Source organism: Pan troglodytes, chromosome 4 (genome assembly GCF_028858775.2).
Source record: "Pan troglodytes isolate AG18354 chromosome 4, NHGRI_mPanTro3-v2.0_pri, whole genome shotgun sequence".
NCBI lineage: Eukaryota > Metazoa > Chordata > Mammalia > Primates > Hominidae > Pan > Pan troglodytes.
Window position 1 is genome coordinate 168,804,752 of NC_072402.2, and position 17,983 is coordinate 168,822,734.

Below are 17,983 nucleotides of genomic sequence, written 5' to 3' on the forward strand. Positions count from 1 at the left end.
GTTGCCATTTGGCCACCTTGACATTTCTTTTCAATTGCCAAACCTAACTACCTTTCTTCAGTAATACAACTAAGTATTACACTTAGTTGTACAACTAAGTAATACAACTAAGTAATACAACCAGAGAGGGCTGGTTTTTCTGCATTCAGAACTGTGGATTTAGGGTCATTTTGGTATATATTTAATTGAACTCTTGGGAGCAGATGAACTCCCCCAGGGAACTGGGTATATGAGGGCGGAGGGCAGTCTCAATTCAAGAATGTGAAGAATAGAAATTTCTAACTGAAAATAAATAATTAGAAAGTGAGAAACCAGAGAAAGATGTCCATGAAACTCAGAATATCGAGGAGAAGGAACACATGGTAACAGAGGCAATAAAGGGCCCCAGAAGCTGGGCGCGGTAGCTCACTCACGCCTGTAATCCCAGCATTTTGGGAGTCCGAGGCAGGAGGATCACTTGAGGTCAGGAGTTCGAGACCAGCCTGGCCAACATGGTGAAACCTCGTCTCTACTAAAAAAAAAAAGTAAAAAATTAACCAGGCATGGTGGCACATGCCTGCAATCCCAGCTACTCGGGAGGCTGAGGTAGAGAATCGCTTGAACCCGGGAGGCGGAGGTTGCAGTGAGCTGAGATCGCTATTGCACTCCAGTCTTGGTGACAGAACGAGACTCTATCTCAAAAAAAAAAAAAAAAAAAAAAAAAAAAGGGCCCCAGAAAGATAAAAGCTTTACCCCTCTGACTCTGAACTATCATGCACAATGTAGTCAGACAAATCTTAAACGTCACTCTTGTCCTAGGGTTCTTCCCACTTAGAAATCTCCCTGTTGCTCATGACATCAAGCCAGTACTCTGGCTTTTAAGGTTCTCCATAATCTAGCTCCATCTACTGTCCAGTTTTTGGTTTCCACAGCTCCCCTCTGTCATGCTGACTCCCATTTTTAACTTGGATCATACTGTTCTCTTCCTCCTTCTGCCCACACTCATACAATCCCCATCCTTTAAAGTTCTATTTAGTCATACACACAGTTTTTAGTACCTGGATCATATTTGCTGTTAAAACTTAATAATGGCAATGCTCGCACTCATTTATTGTTTATTATACGCCAGTCACTATGATGATAAACCTTCTATGTGCATTATATCATATAAGTCTCAAAATAATCTTATGACGAAGGTGTCATTAACCTCATTTCTATAGTAGAGTAACTCAACTAAGAGTACATAGGTAGGAAGTGGCATTCACAAGATTTGACCTTAGGTCCTTCTAACTCTAAATCCATTAAATGATGAAGTGTAATTCCTGATCTTGCTCCTAGAGCATTTTATGCTCTGTGTCCTTATTTTCTTAGCAAGGTTTGAGATTCTTGAGGAAAGGGGCAGTGTCTATACATATCTTGTATCTGTCATACAACTAGGACAGTGCTAGATTATCACCTATTTTCTCATTGATTGATTGGATGTCGGTTAGAGCGAGATGGTCAGACTTTATGGTGACAGAAGGAGAGAAATTTTATTCTGATCCTAGTCATATTTCTGAAGTAGGTGTTGTTAATTAGAGCAGCATCTTATTAGGAAACAGTGGGTTGGAACCAGCCAGTGTTTAGTTTTCAAGAATTGTACATTAGAAAAAGATTTATACAGAGTCTGTAAGAATGTTATTTTTGGCTAGATTAGTGGCACTCTTTTTTTGTTTCATTTATTATACAAATACTTATCATTACAAATCTGTTTATTATATGCTAAACAGTGGGACACACTATTGCCTAGGGAAAGATATTCCTGCCATCACAGACTGGTGGAGAACACAAAGTTAACAGGTAATCATTGTTCAATGTAATGAGGCCCATGACTGATATGCAGAATACTGGGAACATATTGGAAGATAACTGATGAAATCTTGGGGAAGACAGGGGAAGACTGACACCCAGGGGGTGCTTGGGTTTCTTTTAGTGTCATTCACTTCTGCATATAACATACACAGGGAAGTAAGATAGGACCAAGAGTTGCATATTAGTGCAAAAAGAGAACAGAAGTGTTCAGCTTCATGTTTTCCACTTTTCCATTCAAGATTGCAAACAGGCTGAGTGCAGTGGCTCATGCCTGTAATCCTCAGGCAGATCACCTGAGGTCGGGAGTTCAAGACCAGCCTGACCAACTTGGAGAAACCCCATCTCTACTAAAAATACAAAATTAGCCAGGCATGGTGGCACATGCCTGTAATCCCAGCTACTCGGGAGGGTGAGGCAGGAGAATCTCTTGAACCAAGGAGGCGGAGGTTGCAGTGAGCCAAGATCACACCACTGCACTCCAGCCTGGGCAACAAGAGCAAAACTCCATCTCAAATAAATAAATAAATAAATAAATAAATAAAAATTGCAAACAAGACCAAGAAATCTAAATAACAGTTCACTTTAGTTTTTTTTTTTTTTTTTACCAAATTAAGGGGGTTGAGGACAAAGTGAATATTCCATCTTTTCAAAGAAGATAATTAGTAAAACAAATGAATTTGACCTACTCCTCTCAGATGGCACCAAGAACTACCTGCTATTTCCACTGTCTGATAGGTGCCAAGATTATTTTATGTGCAAGTCAAGATTTTTTTTTTCTGAGACGGAGTCTCGCTTTGTCACCCAGGCTGGAGTGCAGTGGCACGATCTCGGCTCACTGCAAGCTCCGCCTCCCGAGTTCACACCATTCTCCTGCCTCAGCCTCCTGAGTAGCTGAGATTACAGGCATGTGCCACCATGCCCAGCTAATTTTTTTGTATTTTTAGTAGAGACGGGGTTTCCTCATGTTGGCCAAACTGGTCTTGAACTCCTGACCTCAAATGATCTGCCCACCTTGGCCTCCCAAAATGCTGGGATTACAGGTGTGAGCTACCATGCCCAGCCAAGATTATTTTATGTGTATTGAATGAAATAGCATTTAATATAGTGTTTACTTTGGATTTACTAGAACAAATGTCAGTGAATACATATTTTTCCCTAGCAGCTAAGAAACAGCATTGTCAAACAGTGAAAGCAGGAAGTTGGGGAAACCATTCAACTGTATAACCTCAAGAAATCTAACCACTATTTGATTTTGCCATCTAAAGTATTGTGTTAGGCTGGGCTCAGTGGCTCACGCCTGTAATCCCTACACTTTGGGAGGCCGAGGCACGTGGATCACCTGAGGTCAGGAGTTTTGAGACTAGCCTGGCCAACATAATGAAACCCTGTCTCTACTAAAAATACAAAAAATTAGCCGGGCATGGTGGCGGGGCACCTGTAATCCCAGCTACTCGGGAGGCTGAGACAGGAGAATGGCTTGAACCCGGGAGGCAGAGGTTGCAGTGAGCTGAAATCACGCCACTGCACTCCAGCCTGGGTGACAGAGTGAGACTCCATCTAGAAAAAAATAAATAAATATATATATATATATATATATATACACACACACACACACACACACACACACACATACACATATATGTATATATATGGAGTTAATGATACCTAGCTGTGCCTATTTTGATTGTACATTCTTAGCAATGCAAGAGGGAGAATACAATTAGCCTTCCCCTAGCCAAAAAGAGGATAATCCAAGTAATTAAAGATTTAAAATAAAATTTTATGAATGAGATGTAGGAGGTAGAGAAAGTAGCCATAGAGAAAGTGGACATTTTGTTAGTTATTTTTCTTGATCACTATTTGAGAATAATATCATTTAATATCAACTACAGTGTGGGAAAAGGTGATTTCAGCAAATGAGCATTTACTATTAAAAAAGAAGCAAAAATAAGTTATGAAATATAGCAGAGTTCTCCACATACATTGATATATGTTATACAATTATGATTTATGATGATAATAATTCCCCTAATTCCATAATCTGTGAAAATGAAATAAACTTATTTCCGTGAACCCTTCAAAAAAGATAACTCCCACAAATTCCTAATCAAACTGATTTTAAAAGAAAAGAGAAAAAGTAGATTTGAATGGAGAAATCGAGTGCTACAGAATATAAAATTTTCATTCATTTGTATAGTGGATTGTCATCTTGAAGTAAAGATGAAATGAAACAAAGTTGTTTGTGCTTTGAACATTGAAGCATTGTTCATCATGCATAATTAACAAAGTTGAAATTTTGTAAGTATGAATCACGCACAAAAGAGCCACAGCTATGATAGCTATTACAGGAAATGGAGGAAATTAATAATAAAAGGCAATACACTACCTCATAAATATATTCTCATCATAAGATTGGAGCATGAAAGCATTAAGAAAATGCCCTGATTAATTTAACAACTTAATCCTGTAAATTGGAGTATAGTTATTGCAGAACTCATTTGTACATAGACAAACCAGAGACACAAAATAGCTTACTTTCATTAAGATTTTAAAAGCAATTCTTATGGATATGTGAAGATAATATTCTTTCAAAAGAAAGATTATAAGCAGATGTTCCTTAATGTTTCTGAAATTACCTAGTTTCTCTATCTTTCTACAAGTACTATATTATATTCATTAAGAATCAGAATTGGCACATTCTGGGTTACATTCCAGCGATCTTACCTTCTATATAATTTATTTTAAGTAACTGCTAAAATTATGATTTTTAAAAGACTATGTGATACTAGGAACATAAATTAGAAGAAAAAGGTACTTTCTTAGTTCTCAGTAATTGAGTAAAGTTTAATCCTGATTAGAAGATCCTTGAGTACCATTTTGATGTGTGAAATAATTTATTTAAATGTTTTTAAAATAAATTTTGGAGTATTTTTGTAAAGTGCAAATACATGAGTAGTTTTCTAGAACGGCTTTTATGTCATGTGAACATGTGTGGATCACTATATTTTTTTTCCTATTAGCTATTTGGTAAAAGTCCACAATTTGCCAAAATGGTTAATAGGACACAAATATAGACATTTCATGTGATGTACCATGTAAATGTAAACCTTTGTAGTTACTTGTTTTTGTAGCAAGAGAATTGTTTTAAAAGGCATGTAATTTATTAGCTATCGGTAGCTTCTTTATTGCCTTGCCGCACTGCAGTAATAAATAAAAGAAAGTGAACTGATTTTACAAATGGCACACAAGGTGCACATTTTGTGGGAAAAAAGTCTTTTTTTAAAGAATTGGCATTAAATCCTTTTTTTGTGATGACAAAGAGGCTAAGAGTGCAAACTGTATTTTCTGTTTATCGAAAACAGTCTTTTTTTCTCCGGGGCATTTTTCCCTATGATCATCAAGGGATTTCAAAAGCAATAAAGTGTGGAATCATTGTTCGACTTGAACAGTATTAAAACTTAGGTTTTAATTTCAGTGAAGTAATAAGATTTGAACCTGTCTCACATTACAGCACTGTAAGGCATTTAGCAATTGTATTTTAAAGGAGGTTTTTAAAATGCAGCTCACTTGTAAGCTAACTGTCTGTCAGTAATTAATAGTTTTTCTTCAGCATTGGCTGTTGTGATCAGACCAAGAAATATCTGGGTTTTTAGTAACACATTATGATAATTGTGAATGTTTATTCCTAATTAGTCTAAATGTCTAATAATTTTCAGCTTGCTTCTCTGGCTGTTTAAAAGAAAACAGAGGGTGATGTTTAAAGCTACAGTGTGTCTTATAAAAATATGAATGTACATGTGCATGTATATTTCAGTAAGTTTTACACCCGGCAAGATTATGTCAGTTGACTCATTCATTAACTAAGTATTTTATTCTTCAGTACCATTTCCTAGTTTTTGATATTACATCATTTATATAGGGATTGCCAAATAAGGTACTGTATGTAAAGCTAAACCCACACTGATGATCTGGACTCTTCAGTGATGAACATTGAAACTTGTCTTTACTTCTTAAAAAGGGCTTTAAAATATGAGCATTTCTACTAAAACAATGTGGCAACATATTTGCTGATGAAAGATTGTATTTACCATTTTGAATTGCCTTAGAAAATAATTGCCTCTGCAAAAGGAAACATCTGTATGATAGCGCATGGTTAAAGCTTCCATCAATTTTTAACATTTGAGGGTTGAGCTATGACCTTTTATGATGACTGTGAACAGTAACTGCGTCCATTAGCCATAAGTTTTGTTTCTTTATTTTAGTAGATGGTCTAGACTGTAAATATTAGAGAATCTAAAATAAATCAACATATTATCCTAAGGATACAAAATGTAAGAGCTATTTGTGGTTGGGAACCTTTGACAGATAGTTTGGATGAAGCAGATGATTGCCTGCCTAGCGTATCTGGTCTCCATTGCTATGCCTGCAGGCAGTTTAGTGCTATGGTTGTATATTGATGTCAGGGTTAGTACTGAGTGGCTAGCAGTGACAGATGTCTATAATTACAGGCAATGCTTCCAGTATTTCTGAAAAGCCAGCCTATGTTGAACAATTATCTTATTTCTGCCTTGCCAAAGAGCATGTTCCAATTGCTAGTATTAGCAATGGTGAATATAGCGCTTTATCTGCTGCCTTGGGACAAATGTGAGAAAAGCACTTGGTTATAAAACATAAATGCAAAATATTTTTTCAACATTTTAAATTAGTTAAGTTCAGTGTTTTCCTAATTTTTATCTCCCCATAATGTTTCTTTTGAAGGAGTCTTGAAATATAAAAGCACATTTGGCATACTTATTGGAATTTTGTTTTCCCCTAGGCCTTGCGTGGCTCCCCAGCGCCAGTATCCCTTGCTTTACTGAATAGATGTGTTTAAGCAAGTTGGTTTTGAAACAAGTTTCTCCTATGTGAATTGCATTTTCTGGTTGACACCCATTACAAAATTGGAAATGCATTTCCATGGAAAATCTCCTATGCCCAGTAAGTTTAGTTGGAAACTTTTAACAAGAAAAATTATAACATAATAGAAAATTTTGAAATGTGCTAAACACCTTAGTACTGGTGGCTTTCCATTTGCTGGGAATTGCAATTCTCAAGTTTTGTTGTAACCTTTTTTTTTTTTCTTAAGCCTTTGACCATTTATTGTCCATTTCTGTCTCTCAATTTTCATGGTCACTTCCTTCCTTGCTCCCTCTTGGCCCACTTTTCTGACTCATTAGAAATGTTTTCATGCTTGTTGGTGCCAGTTCTCACCTGCCCTTTTTATCTGGCCATTTGCATTCATGAGCTATGGGCTGTCGTACCACACTTTCCAGCAGGTGCGGCTGCCTAACACATGATACTCTCTAACCTTCCTAAAGATTAAGGTGTTGGGGGTTAAAACATTATCCATGTTGTAAGTTATGAATCCTGTATTTTCAGGTAATGTAGAATGAGAAATATCTAGGAAATATCACTTGAGAATACAGTTTATCTTCAACCTTAATCTAACCTGCAATGGGTTTCTACTTTGCATTTAACCACTTTGCTGAATTATTCATTACATTTTCTCATTTAGTCTTCTCAACAATGTTCTGTTTAATATACATGAATATCATTTTGCAGAAATATGAAACAATTTCAGAATAAAAGCTTGTTTAGTGGCAGACCCTTGGTTTCAACCAGATCATCTTACTCTGAACCCAGTTTGCTTTTCACTGTATCACATTGGCTATGTATGTATTTAGGCATGAGTCCAGGAATGATCAGTTTCAGAGTGTGTTGACTGATAATGCCAATATCATAAGTTTCATCTCCATACTAGCTGTTTTACTTCCCAAGGAAAAGACTCATTTCTTTAACTGAAGATTGGATGTCTAGTCCTGGCTCGCCATCAGTCACAAAAGAACTAAGCTAGATCCTTGATATTTTATGTCCTACAATAGAAGCAACCTAGAACCAATAGTCTAGTGTCAGAGATCAGTAATATTATATTTATTTCTGAAAGGTAGCCCCTTTCTGTTCCCACTGTGAGAGAATGCCCCTTGGGAGCCCATCACCTAAAAACTCTTAATAATTTAAAACTAATGATGGTGTTCTGGACCCCCGTGTCTGTGTACATTAATTTAGTAAAGAAAATTTGGGCCAGGCACGGTGGCTCACGCCTATAATCCCAGCACTTTGGGAGGCTGAGGCAGGTGGATCATGAGGTCAGGAGATCAAGACCATCCTGGCTAACACGGTGAATCCTCGTCTCTACTAAAAAAATACAAAAACTTAGCTGGGCGTGGTGGCAGTCACCTGTGGTCCCAGCTACTCGGGAGGCTGAGGCGGGAGAATGATGTGAACCCAGGAGGCAGAGCTTGCGGTGAGCCAGGATCATGCCACTCCAGCCTGGGTGACAGAGTGAGACTCCATCTCAAAAAAAAAAAAAAAGAAAAAGAAAAAAGAAAAGAAAATTTGGACAATTGGATGGACCTATTGATCTGAATGGGGAAAACTTTGATAACTTATTGGACACAGTGATCATCTACTTACTCAGTGAGTTGAAAACTTACCTTGGAGATAGGAAGCAGGAACTTGTATTGACTCAAAAAATGAGGATGAAAGCTTTGAATCTGGCAATATAGGTGATGCAGATAAGTTCTTGAGATAAAATAACACCAAATACCACAGATCATTCTGTTTTTCTCCTGACTTTTTTTCTATCACTTTTCTTACTACTTTATTTCTTTGCAAGACTCAAAGAAATAGACCCATTATTTAATATTAGAAGTTATTACCTTTCATTAAGACCCTCTCCCCTCTAACTACTACTAAAGCTACTCACATACCCACTTAGAACATATATCTGTTTTCTAGTATCTAGTCCAGATAAAGCACAAAGAAAAGAGACATTCCAATAAAAATAATAGGTAATACTTATGAAAATTTTACTGTATACTGTTATAGGTCCTTCACATAAATTAACCATTTTAATCTCAAAAATTCCACAGATTAGGTACTACTCTCATCCTTTTTATATTTGAGGAAACTAAGGTTTAAAGGGTAAGCAACTTGCTCAAAATTACTTAGTAAGTGGCAGAATCTCACTAGTCTTGGGCTTCAGAATCTATTCCTAACCACTTCACTAGATTACCTCCTATTTTGTGATATTATACTTTGTAACCCTAGTTAAAAGATGTACTTTTGCCAATCAGAAGGTTACTTTGCCTGCTTAAGTCATTAGCCTCAGTTGCCACACTTCTATAATGAAAGTGCTTCATGGGAAACAGTGCTAAGAGATTCTTTTTGTTTTTTTTTTGAGATGGAGTCTCACTCTTGTCGCCCAGGCTAGAATGCAATGGAGCAATCTCAGCTCACTACAACCTCTGCCTCCTGGGTTCAAGTGATTCTCCTGCCTCAGCCTCCCAAGTTGCTGAGATTACAGGCGCATGCCACCACGCCCTGCTAATTTTTTGTATTTTTAGTAGAAGTAGAAGCAGGGTTTCACCTTGTTGGCCAGGCTGGTCTGGAACTCAGGTGATCCACCCATCTCGGCCTCCTAAAGTGCTGGGATTACAGGCGTGAGCCACCGCGCCCAGCTGAGATTCTTAAAAATCATTCTGTCAAATATTATTTATGATTTATTCTTTTTTAGGGCTAGCTTTTAGTAACTGGTTTCTGGAATTATCTCATTGAAGCAAACCCATTGTCATTCATATAACCACATCCAGAATTTGAACAGGACTTCACCATGTCTCCGCTCATGGGCTCCAGAATAAAATCAAAGTCCCAAGAATATCATAAGTAACAACCACAAAAATTGTCAGCCACTTTCTCCTTTTATTTGAGACTGGGGAGGCCTTTTGCTCTTATTTCTGGTGCCAGGTGGCAGGTCCCTAAACTTTGTGCTTTTTAGGTTGTACGCCTGAGGAGTGATATACCCAGAGTTCCAGAGAAGGCTTGGAAAATAGTTAAGGTGAGTTGGGTTGCTGGTTATGATGGTGGACCAGCAATCTTTATGCTTGTCTCACTACAGCCTCAGATTCTAATTAGTAAAACAGGCATATGCATACAATGATTTAGTGTAGGCATGCATTGTCTTCATTCCCTTTTTATGCACTATATAATTCTACAATGTTCATATTTTATAGCCAAAGGTTTAGTAGTCCACTCATAAGCAGTATTAGCTGCAAAGCCTATATTTAATGTGGTTGCATAGTACAAAAGCATCCTAGATTTCTTGATGCTAACATTGCTGAGTAACCAATTATAATCAGTTATTAATACTTAAGAAAGTTTTATTTGGCTACATTGAATAGCATCTGTTATTGAACAGTGTCTGGAGCACATGTATCCCTTGTGTCAGAATGTGTTTCTGGCTGACACCTTTAGGAGGTACGGGGGATTAAACAAAATATTTTACTTCCCAGTTCCCCACCTCTGCTATCACCCTCTCACAAACTTCATCCAGCATCAGCTTCTTTGCCCTAAAATTTAATCGTTATCTTATAAACTTGCTATTGCAAAGAATTATAAATATTCCTTTAACTGTCTGAAATGCTCTTTCAAACCATGGTCCCAAAATCCTCTACTAAAATTAAGCCTTCTTCCCAAGCATCTGGTGCCATAGCCATAGTTAGCTTCTTTTTGAATGGGCTTGGGGAGATAATATATTTACCCAGGGCTTTACCATGGCTTTATCCATAGAAGACTAGTTTAACAGAAGCTTGGCCCCAGACATGGAGTGAGTTGGCAGCCAGCAGGAGCAAAGCTGTGTCAGGACAAATGTACACTCTCCATTTTCTCTGGTTGGCTTTCAGCTGGTTGCACCACAGGAGTCTTTCTGTGGACTGCATATCCTGTGACCAGTAACTGGTGCACTCAACCCAGGTCCCTCTTGGCTAGGGAAGGCCTGTCGGGAGGCATTAGGTTCATGCTGGTGGAGATCCTTAGTCAGTGGCTCCCTGAAGGAAAGTAAGGCAAACAGCCAGCTTCTGTTGAACAGGTGGTAGTTAGACCCTAGATCTGCTTGGGGGTGGGAGGAAAAGAATCTCTCCAAAATTACCAGCCTTGCTGGTTTTCACATTATACCTGTACTCTTTCTAATAAATTATTGTTTAGAAACTGACTCAGAAATATCTCTGACAGCGTCTGGAGCTTTCTGACTTTTCCACCTTCCTTAGCAGTCTGGATTTGGGCCCAAGTTAGAAATGGAAACCCCACTGGGGTGCAAGCAAAAGAGGAAGCATGTTCTTAGCCATGCATCAGTGGAGGCCCCTACTGGGAGAGGGGATTATCACAAGGCAGCAGGCAGCCCTGCACCCCAGCCTGCTGAGTTCATGCTTTGTGCCACAGGATGTGGAGCGAAGGAAATGTGAGGCCAAAGTGGTCACTCCAAGTTTTCTTATACAATAGCTTATTCAAGCAGACTGGGAATGCTTCTTAAGAGATTTGTTAGGTACATGTGCCCTTAGCAAGATGGCCACCACAGATGGTGGGTTCAGATATTCTAATTGAAATAAATGTTTAACATTCAGATGTATTTTATACTTCCATAACCAGTTTTTCTTTATCAGATGCTGTTCCTTATTCAACTGAATGAGGCAAGCAGGATTATTCACCTTTTACCACTTGATTCCCAACATAAATTATGGTTTTAAAATTAAATTCTGGCAAAAGATTTTTCTGTCTAATTTCAGGCTTATATTTAGTGATGTTATTTGAAACGATATGGAAAAATTAGTCACCCAGGATTAATATGGATCTATTCAGTGTCACTAAGTTTGTGTATTTAATATACAGCAATGATGTTTGTACCATTAATTCTCTTGTTATGGTGATAAGTTAATTGTGATTATCATATTTTATCCTGCTTCAAATGTTAATGAAAGAGCTAAGTACCTTTAGTTCCAAATGGTTTAGATCCAAGTCATTAAATGCTCTATTCTTTCTTACACCTCTCCTCCTCCCTCCTCTACTAATGCCTTTCACATTGATGAGGTCTTTCTTATAGAAAGCACTGAATTGACCTCAAAGGCACTTGAAGCCTAAAACAAAAATATGAAAATTGATTTCTTATTCATAGTAAGTGATTTCATACTGTGTTCCTAAATTCTCTTCCTAAGGAACACTAATGCTTTCATTATATTGGATCCTTTCCAGTGACAGGTTTTGTTTTACCAATTTACAACCAGTTAAAAACCTTCATTAATAAGTCATTCCAATAGATTGAAACAATACTTGAAAATTCACAGTAATATTTGGGGGATCTTTTGTGGTATCACTTTTGTATTACCTGATATGTTTTTGAGAATAAATTGGTTCAGAGAAGGTTTGTCATCCAATGGCAAAATACTTTGTTGTTGACTTCTACTGCACTGTTAATTTTCTGCATTGAGCCTGCTTAAACAATGCACTAAAGCTCTTTGAGAAGTTATAGCATCTTAAACATTTATAGAAGGCCTAAGGGTATTAACTTACTATAATTTTCTGAAGATGCATTATCCAAAATCTTAATTCATTATAAAAACTCTTTTGAAAACCTATAGAACCAGTGTTTTCTCTTATTTTCTTATTTGCACAGAATGAGAGATTCGTTGTTCTTTTTAATTTGTTTCATGTGGTGCTTTTGAGTACATTTCATAAAGGGCTGTTATTGAATTTCTGTGACTGTCATTATATATCCATACAATCTTTAGGAACTAATATTCTGGGTTTCCCAGTTCTGTAATCTACTTCAAATTTAAAGATTGACATAATTAGTTTCCTCAGAGTTATAACCAGAATGTTAGAGACAGTGCTCCAGATACCCAAGACTAAGGATTAGGATTAGAAAAAGAAATTTTAAAAATTATTACGGCACATGCTTTTTTTATTCTTTATTAAATGTACAACTCAAAATTATGTTGCTATTTGTAGTTTATGCCCGCATCTGTTTTTCTTACCTAGTTCCCTGTTTAAAACCATATGTAACATCTTTTAAGCTACTTGCAAATTCTACAGGCAATATTTGTCATTTGATGAGTTGAGAATTTGGAGAATGTATTGGCTCATTGAAGCATTATGTACTATCCAAATGCTCTTTTCTTAAATTTGTAAGAACCTTTGCAGTAAAATAAATACGGCTAAGAAAACTGTTTGTTTTTTAAGAGTGTGCCTTCTCAAATCTGTAATAATGATAATTCCTTACATTTCTAATCACTTTCCATATTTCAGGAGCAAGAGAGATGGGTAACTGGTTAAAATGGGTAATTTTTCTAGTTTCTAAGACAATAGACATTGAGAAGTAGAAAGAATTTGATTTTGTATCATGAAATTTTGAAGCAGTTCCTTTATGCCTTTAACAAATGCAATTTCTGAGTGTTACTAGAAGGTGTTAATTGAACATATTTGTAAAGATTTAAGAGTTATGGATACAGATTATAAGATTTTGTTTATTTGTTTTAACCATCTTTATGCTGTGTGAAAATCTTCAAAGCACCTTCTGATTTTTTCTGTTATTTTTCATGTGAAGAGCCTTCTCTTCAAAAGGTGTTACCTGACCACTTTAGCACCTACTGTGCAGAAGGGTCAATGAAAGGTTGTACAGGGAAACAGCATTTGTTGAGTAACTATTAAATGTCAAGCTCTGAGTTCGGGATCATCATTTAATCTAATCAAAAGCCCATAAAGAAGGTTTTTTTGTTTTTTTGTTTTTTTTTGAGATGGAGTCTTGCTCTGTCACCCAGGCTGGAGTGCAATGGCACAATCTTGGCTCACTGCAACCTCCGCCTTCTAGGTTCAAACAATTCTCCTGTCTCAGCCTCCCAAGTAGCTGGGATTACAGGTACACGCCACGACGCTCGGCTAATTTTTGTATTTTAGTTTGGGGTTTCACCGTGTTGCCCAGGCTGGTCTCGAACTCCTGAGCTCAAGCAATCCTCCCACCTCGGCCTCCCAAAGTGCTGGGATCATAGGCATGAGCCGCCGCGCCCAGCCTAAAGTAGGTATTATTATTATTACTATTTTATGGGTAAGAAACCAAGATTCAGAGACCTTAAGAAACACCTAGTTAGTGGCAGATATAGAATTCAAATGCAGGTATCTTTGGGACCAAAGTCTGTGCTTTTTCTACTCGCTAAGTTTATCACGACAGTGTTCTAAGACAATATACCACTGGAGATGTAAAGAGAAATAGACATTTCCCCTGCATTCCAGGAGTACATGCTGAAAATAGTGGAGGAAACATATTCATGTGGAAATTAATACTACAAAAATATCATATTCTATTATATGTTTTGAGAAGTGCCTGTAACAGGCTGGCAAGGTTTCAAATTAAGACTCTTCTTACTGAATTTATATGGAGAGCTTCTTCCAGAAATATTATTTAAGCATTAAAACCACACCTTTTAAAATGACAACATTTTACCAGTGTTCATCCCAGATGGGTAGGATTTGGGGTATATTATTTTACAGGGGGAAGAATACATGCCTTTTATGCGTTGTTTTCCTTTGTTAAAGAATCATATATGAAATGGGATTGACCAAAATGTACATTTTAACCATATATTCTTTTTATTCATTTAAGAAACATTATTGAGTAGTAGGCATGTGAGATTTTAAAAAAACAGAGCATCATTTCTGCTCTCAGGGAGCTTACAGTCTATTATGCAGGCATGTTATGAAATGCAGAAGAAGGAAAGAAGGGAGGAGGGCTCAGACAGGCAAAACCTTGGTTACAGAATGTGCATCTCTGACTATATAAAACTCATAACCAAAGGCGTAACCATATATTCAGTGTCATTGTATTGGCCATCCTTCTCTGAAGGATGACCACACAGATAGATTTAGTCTCTTATTTCTTAGATTTTGACTCATTTTTCACTGTGATGAGATTATCTTAATAGATTCTGAAATAAGAGACAAGGAATCTGTGGACTGAAAGTGAGTTTTTTTTTTTTTTCCTTTTCTTGCATTCCTATGTAACTCCTATATACTTCCTTAAAATAGATACTGCAATACGGTTTCTTCTTGGTTTCATAAAAATTATTTCGGGTGAAATAATACAAGTTGTAGAAAGTGTTAAAAACTCTAAATACTGTGTTAGAAGATTTTTCTGTAGAAGACTTTCATTGACCTGTGCTTGATGATAAACGATTTTGTAGGTATTTCCTAACTGAACAAATTACTTCTCACTCCCAAATTATCCATGTTTAAAAGGGATAATTAAATTTCAAATGTTTGGAGACATTTTCATGTTTTCTGCATGTTATCTGAATGATAAGGTACCTTGAAAAATGAGAAACAGTCTTTTAAAAGAAACACTGTAATCATACATTGATTTTAAATGACCCTGTCACACGTGAAAACAAATCAGATTGTTGCTCTTAATGAGCTTTTCAATTTACTATTCAGTAGATCAGATAAGTGGATTTAAGAGGTAATGATCCTGTTTAGTACTCAAGCTTGACTGTCAGATCCTAGTAGTGGAGAGAAATCCCCAAGGACAAAAGCGTTGACACAGTTCTAGATGGGATAATGGGAATCAAAGCTAATGGATGATAAAAGGAATGGTGCAAGTTACAAGGATAATTGTGGATTAAAGCACTGCCATGTGTCAATGTTGACTGTTTTTCTAGTATATTATTGGGTCAGATCTGATGCTTTGAGAAACTGTTTTGACAGCAGAACACAACAGACCTGCCTGCCTAGCTTCCTCCTCTTTTGAATGCCAGGGACATGGTAGGAAAACTTCCTTGTAGGACCCATTGAATTAGAAAGCACATTTTTTAATGTTAAAATGTTTGAAATGTTTAAAATCACATTTTAAAATGAATAATAAAATGATTAAAACAAAAATTATGTTATGTCTGAGTCTTGCCATAAAAAAGGCATTTATAATGTCTTGAAAATGTAAAATTTGATTTTACAAAAGTCCACTGTAGTTATGTTATCGAAAACAAGAAAATTAACCAGTAAAGATGTAAATACAATAAGAAGAAAATAAGTAATTTGAGATAATGCCATGGACACATCCTTTCCAAAACCAGGATGTCATGGAATTTATTATTAATTTCATTTATTTATGTAAATGATCCTGTGTACCATCAAAGAATTTGTGCTTTGAGTTGTGGTAAAGCTAGTTTAAACATACTCATTCGTATTTTCATCTTTGTTAAACAAACGTGCCTTTTAAATTCCAGTCAGAGTTAAGGGCACACAGTCTCTGGCCCTGGAACTGAGCAAGTGGGCAAAGCAGGGCACACAGTAGGGTGTCTGATCCCTACTATTAGTTGATTTTATAAAACTGGGCTTATTTTAAGGATCTCTTGACAGGAGTGCCACTAAAATAAAATTAAAGACAATTGCTATAATCAGTTACTAAATATTCAAGCTGTTCTCTCTAGCTACTTTTCTTTTTCTGTTGTAATTTACGATTCTATGTATTTTGTCTGTAGAATCCAATATATGCTTAATGGGAAAAGTCATTTTTCTTTCTTTGTGTAATATTCACATTATAATATAGTCCTAGTAGATCCAGACCGTGTCTTTCCACTGCACATTAAAAACACGTAGTATTCACTTGAAAAATATTGCCTTAGGTGCAATAGTAGGGACACAAAGAATAAGGCATAGTGTCACCCCTCAAGAAGCACTCAGTGTAATGAGGGAGATTCACATCCAAACAGTTACAGTGTGAAAAGCGCCATGATAGAGGAATGGACTGGACGTTGTGGGAACATAAAGGAGAGTTCAACTCACTGTGCCTAGGAAGCCTTCAGAGGAGATGACTTTTGAATGAGTATGAGGGGAAAAAGAGGAAGAAGACTGATTGAGGCAAAATGACCAGCACATGAACACATAAAAATCTGAAATTGCATGAGATGCCTCAGTGATCCATCAGCATTTTATTGTGGCTTGAGGTTGAGGGAAATGTGGAAGTTGAGGTAGGCTGAGGCCAAGTTGTGAAATGCTTTGTGTGCCATTAATCATGTCGATGCTAGGTTTTCCAAGGGACCCAATTTGTATACTTCTATATACGAGAGAGGTTTGGCATCATGGTGAGCTTAGGGAAACTTTCTGTTCTACATATCATTCTTCATTAGAGCCATCTTTGTGCTTAAAGGTTTGTGATTATTGAGGATTGTTGGTAACTGACTTCTTTAGATTCTCTCTCCTCCTTAGCTCCCTCTTTCCCCCAAACATCTTACAAGCAACAATGGTCACTTTAATCTTGTTAGAGATGAAGGCCTACTCTCATGGGCAAAGTCACAGATATATAATCACTGAAATGCTTTTCTGTAGGGCTCAGAAGTTAGTAGGTAAGGCAGCAGGAATTTGAATCTCAGTCTTCCTTTCTCTCTCTCTGTTTCTCTCTCTCTCTCTCTCTCTTTCTTCCCCAGCTTTTCCTCTCCACCATTCAGCCCTTCCTGCCTTCTGTCACCCTCTACACCTAACCCTTCCTCCTCTCCCTCTTTTTCTCTCCCTCTGATTCACTCCATCAGCCTGAGGAGAAGGCTTCCAGACACAGGACTCAGGTTGAAAGCCTGGAACACAACCTGCTGGTTCAAATGGTATTTAAAATCCAGAAAAGAAATTTCTACAATGGCAGCTTTCCTCCCCTCTATGACCCTATACCTCTGGGTGATTTGTGTTGCCCCTGTGATACCTTCATGACCTATGGTGGTGTATCAAGCTCGTGTTCAGATATAAAAAACAAAAGACAGAGGGAATAGAAGCTATGTTGCTGTACATAAGAAATAGGCATATTAGGAGAAAGTGAGAGAACACAATCACAGAGGATCAAATCACAGAAGAGAAATCCCATACAGCTGGTGTCTGGCAGGGATAACCTGGAATCACACCAGAGCATCAGGGAGTATGGAGGTGTCAACCCACCTCTCAGCTTTGCCAGGCTAGTAAGGGGTATAAGTGGCATTTTCCCACTTGAAGTGGGATATGTGTTTATAAGCTTAATGTGGCTTGGATTGAGACTGAAATGTTGCACCCCAAACTCTGCAACCAACACTCCCTAATTGGAAGCTTAGTGGATTCCCAGGCCCTGATGTTTTCAACAGAGAATCCCTGAGCTTGGGATTTCAGTGTCAACATGAAAAGTAAGACGTACCTGTATATTTGGGGAAGCTTAATTAGGTAATATTTGAGGAGAATTTCTATAAGTTCTTTAACTTCCTTTGATTTTTTTAAATCCTTA

At 37.2% G+C, this 17,983-nt stretch overlaps 1 protein-coding gene across 9 annotated transcripts in view; it reads left to right on the forward strand.

The window, feature by feature from the left end:
- The window catches only part of RANBP17 (RAN binding protein 17), a 442,116-nt gene that overhangs the window by 288,430 nt on the left and 135,703 nt on the right, over nucleotides 1–17,983 (forward strand). For 5 of the 9 annotated variants that reach the window (XR_010157416.1, XM_054684768.2, XM_054684769.2 and 2 more), the window contains one exon: nucleotides 9,707–9,766. The exons of the other annotated variants lie outside the window; for them this stretch is intronic. Coding sequence is in view for 4 of the 5 variants with exons in the window: in XM_054684768.2 (XP_054540743.2) it covers nucleotides 9,707–9,766 (60 nt within the window). In the remaining variant the exon portion in view is untranslated. The remainder of the gene's footprint in view (nucleotides 1–9,706; nucleotides 9,767–17,983) is intronic. 9 annotated transcript variants of the gene reach the window in all.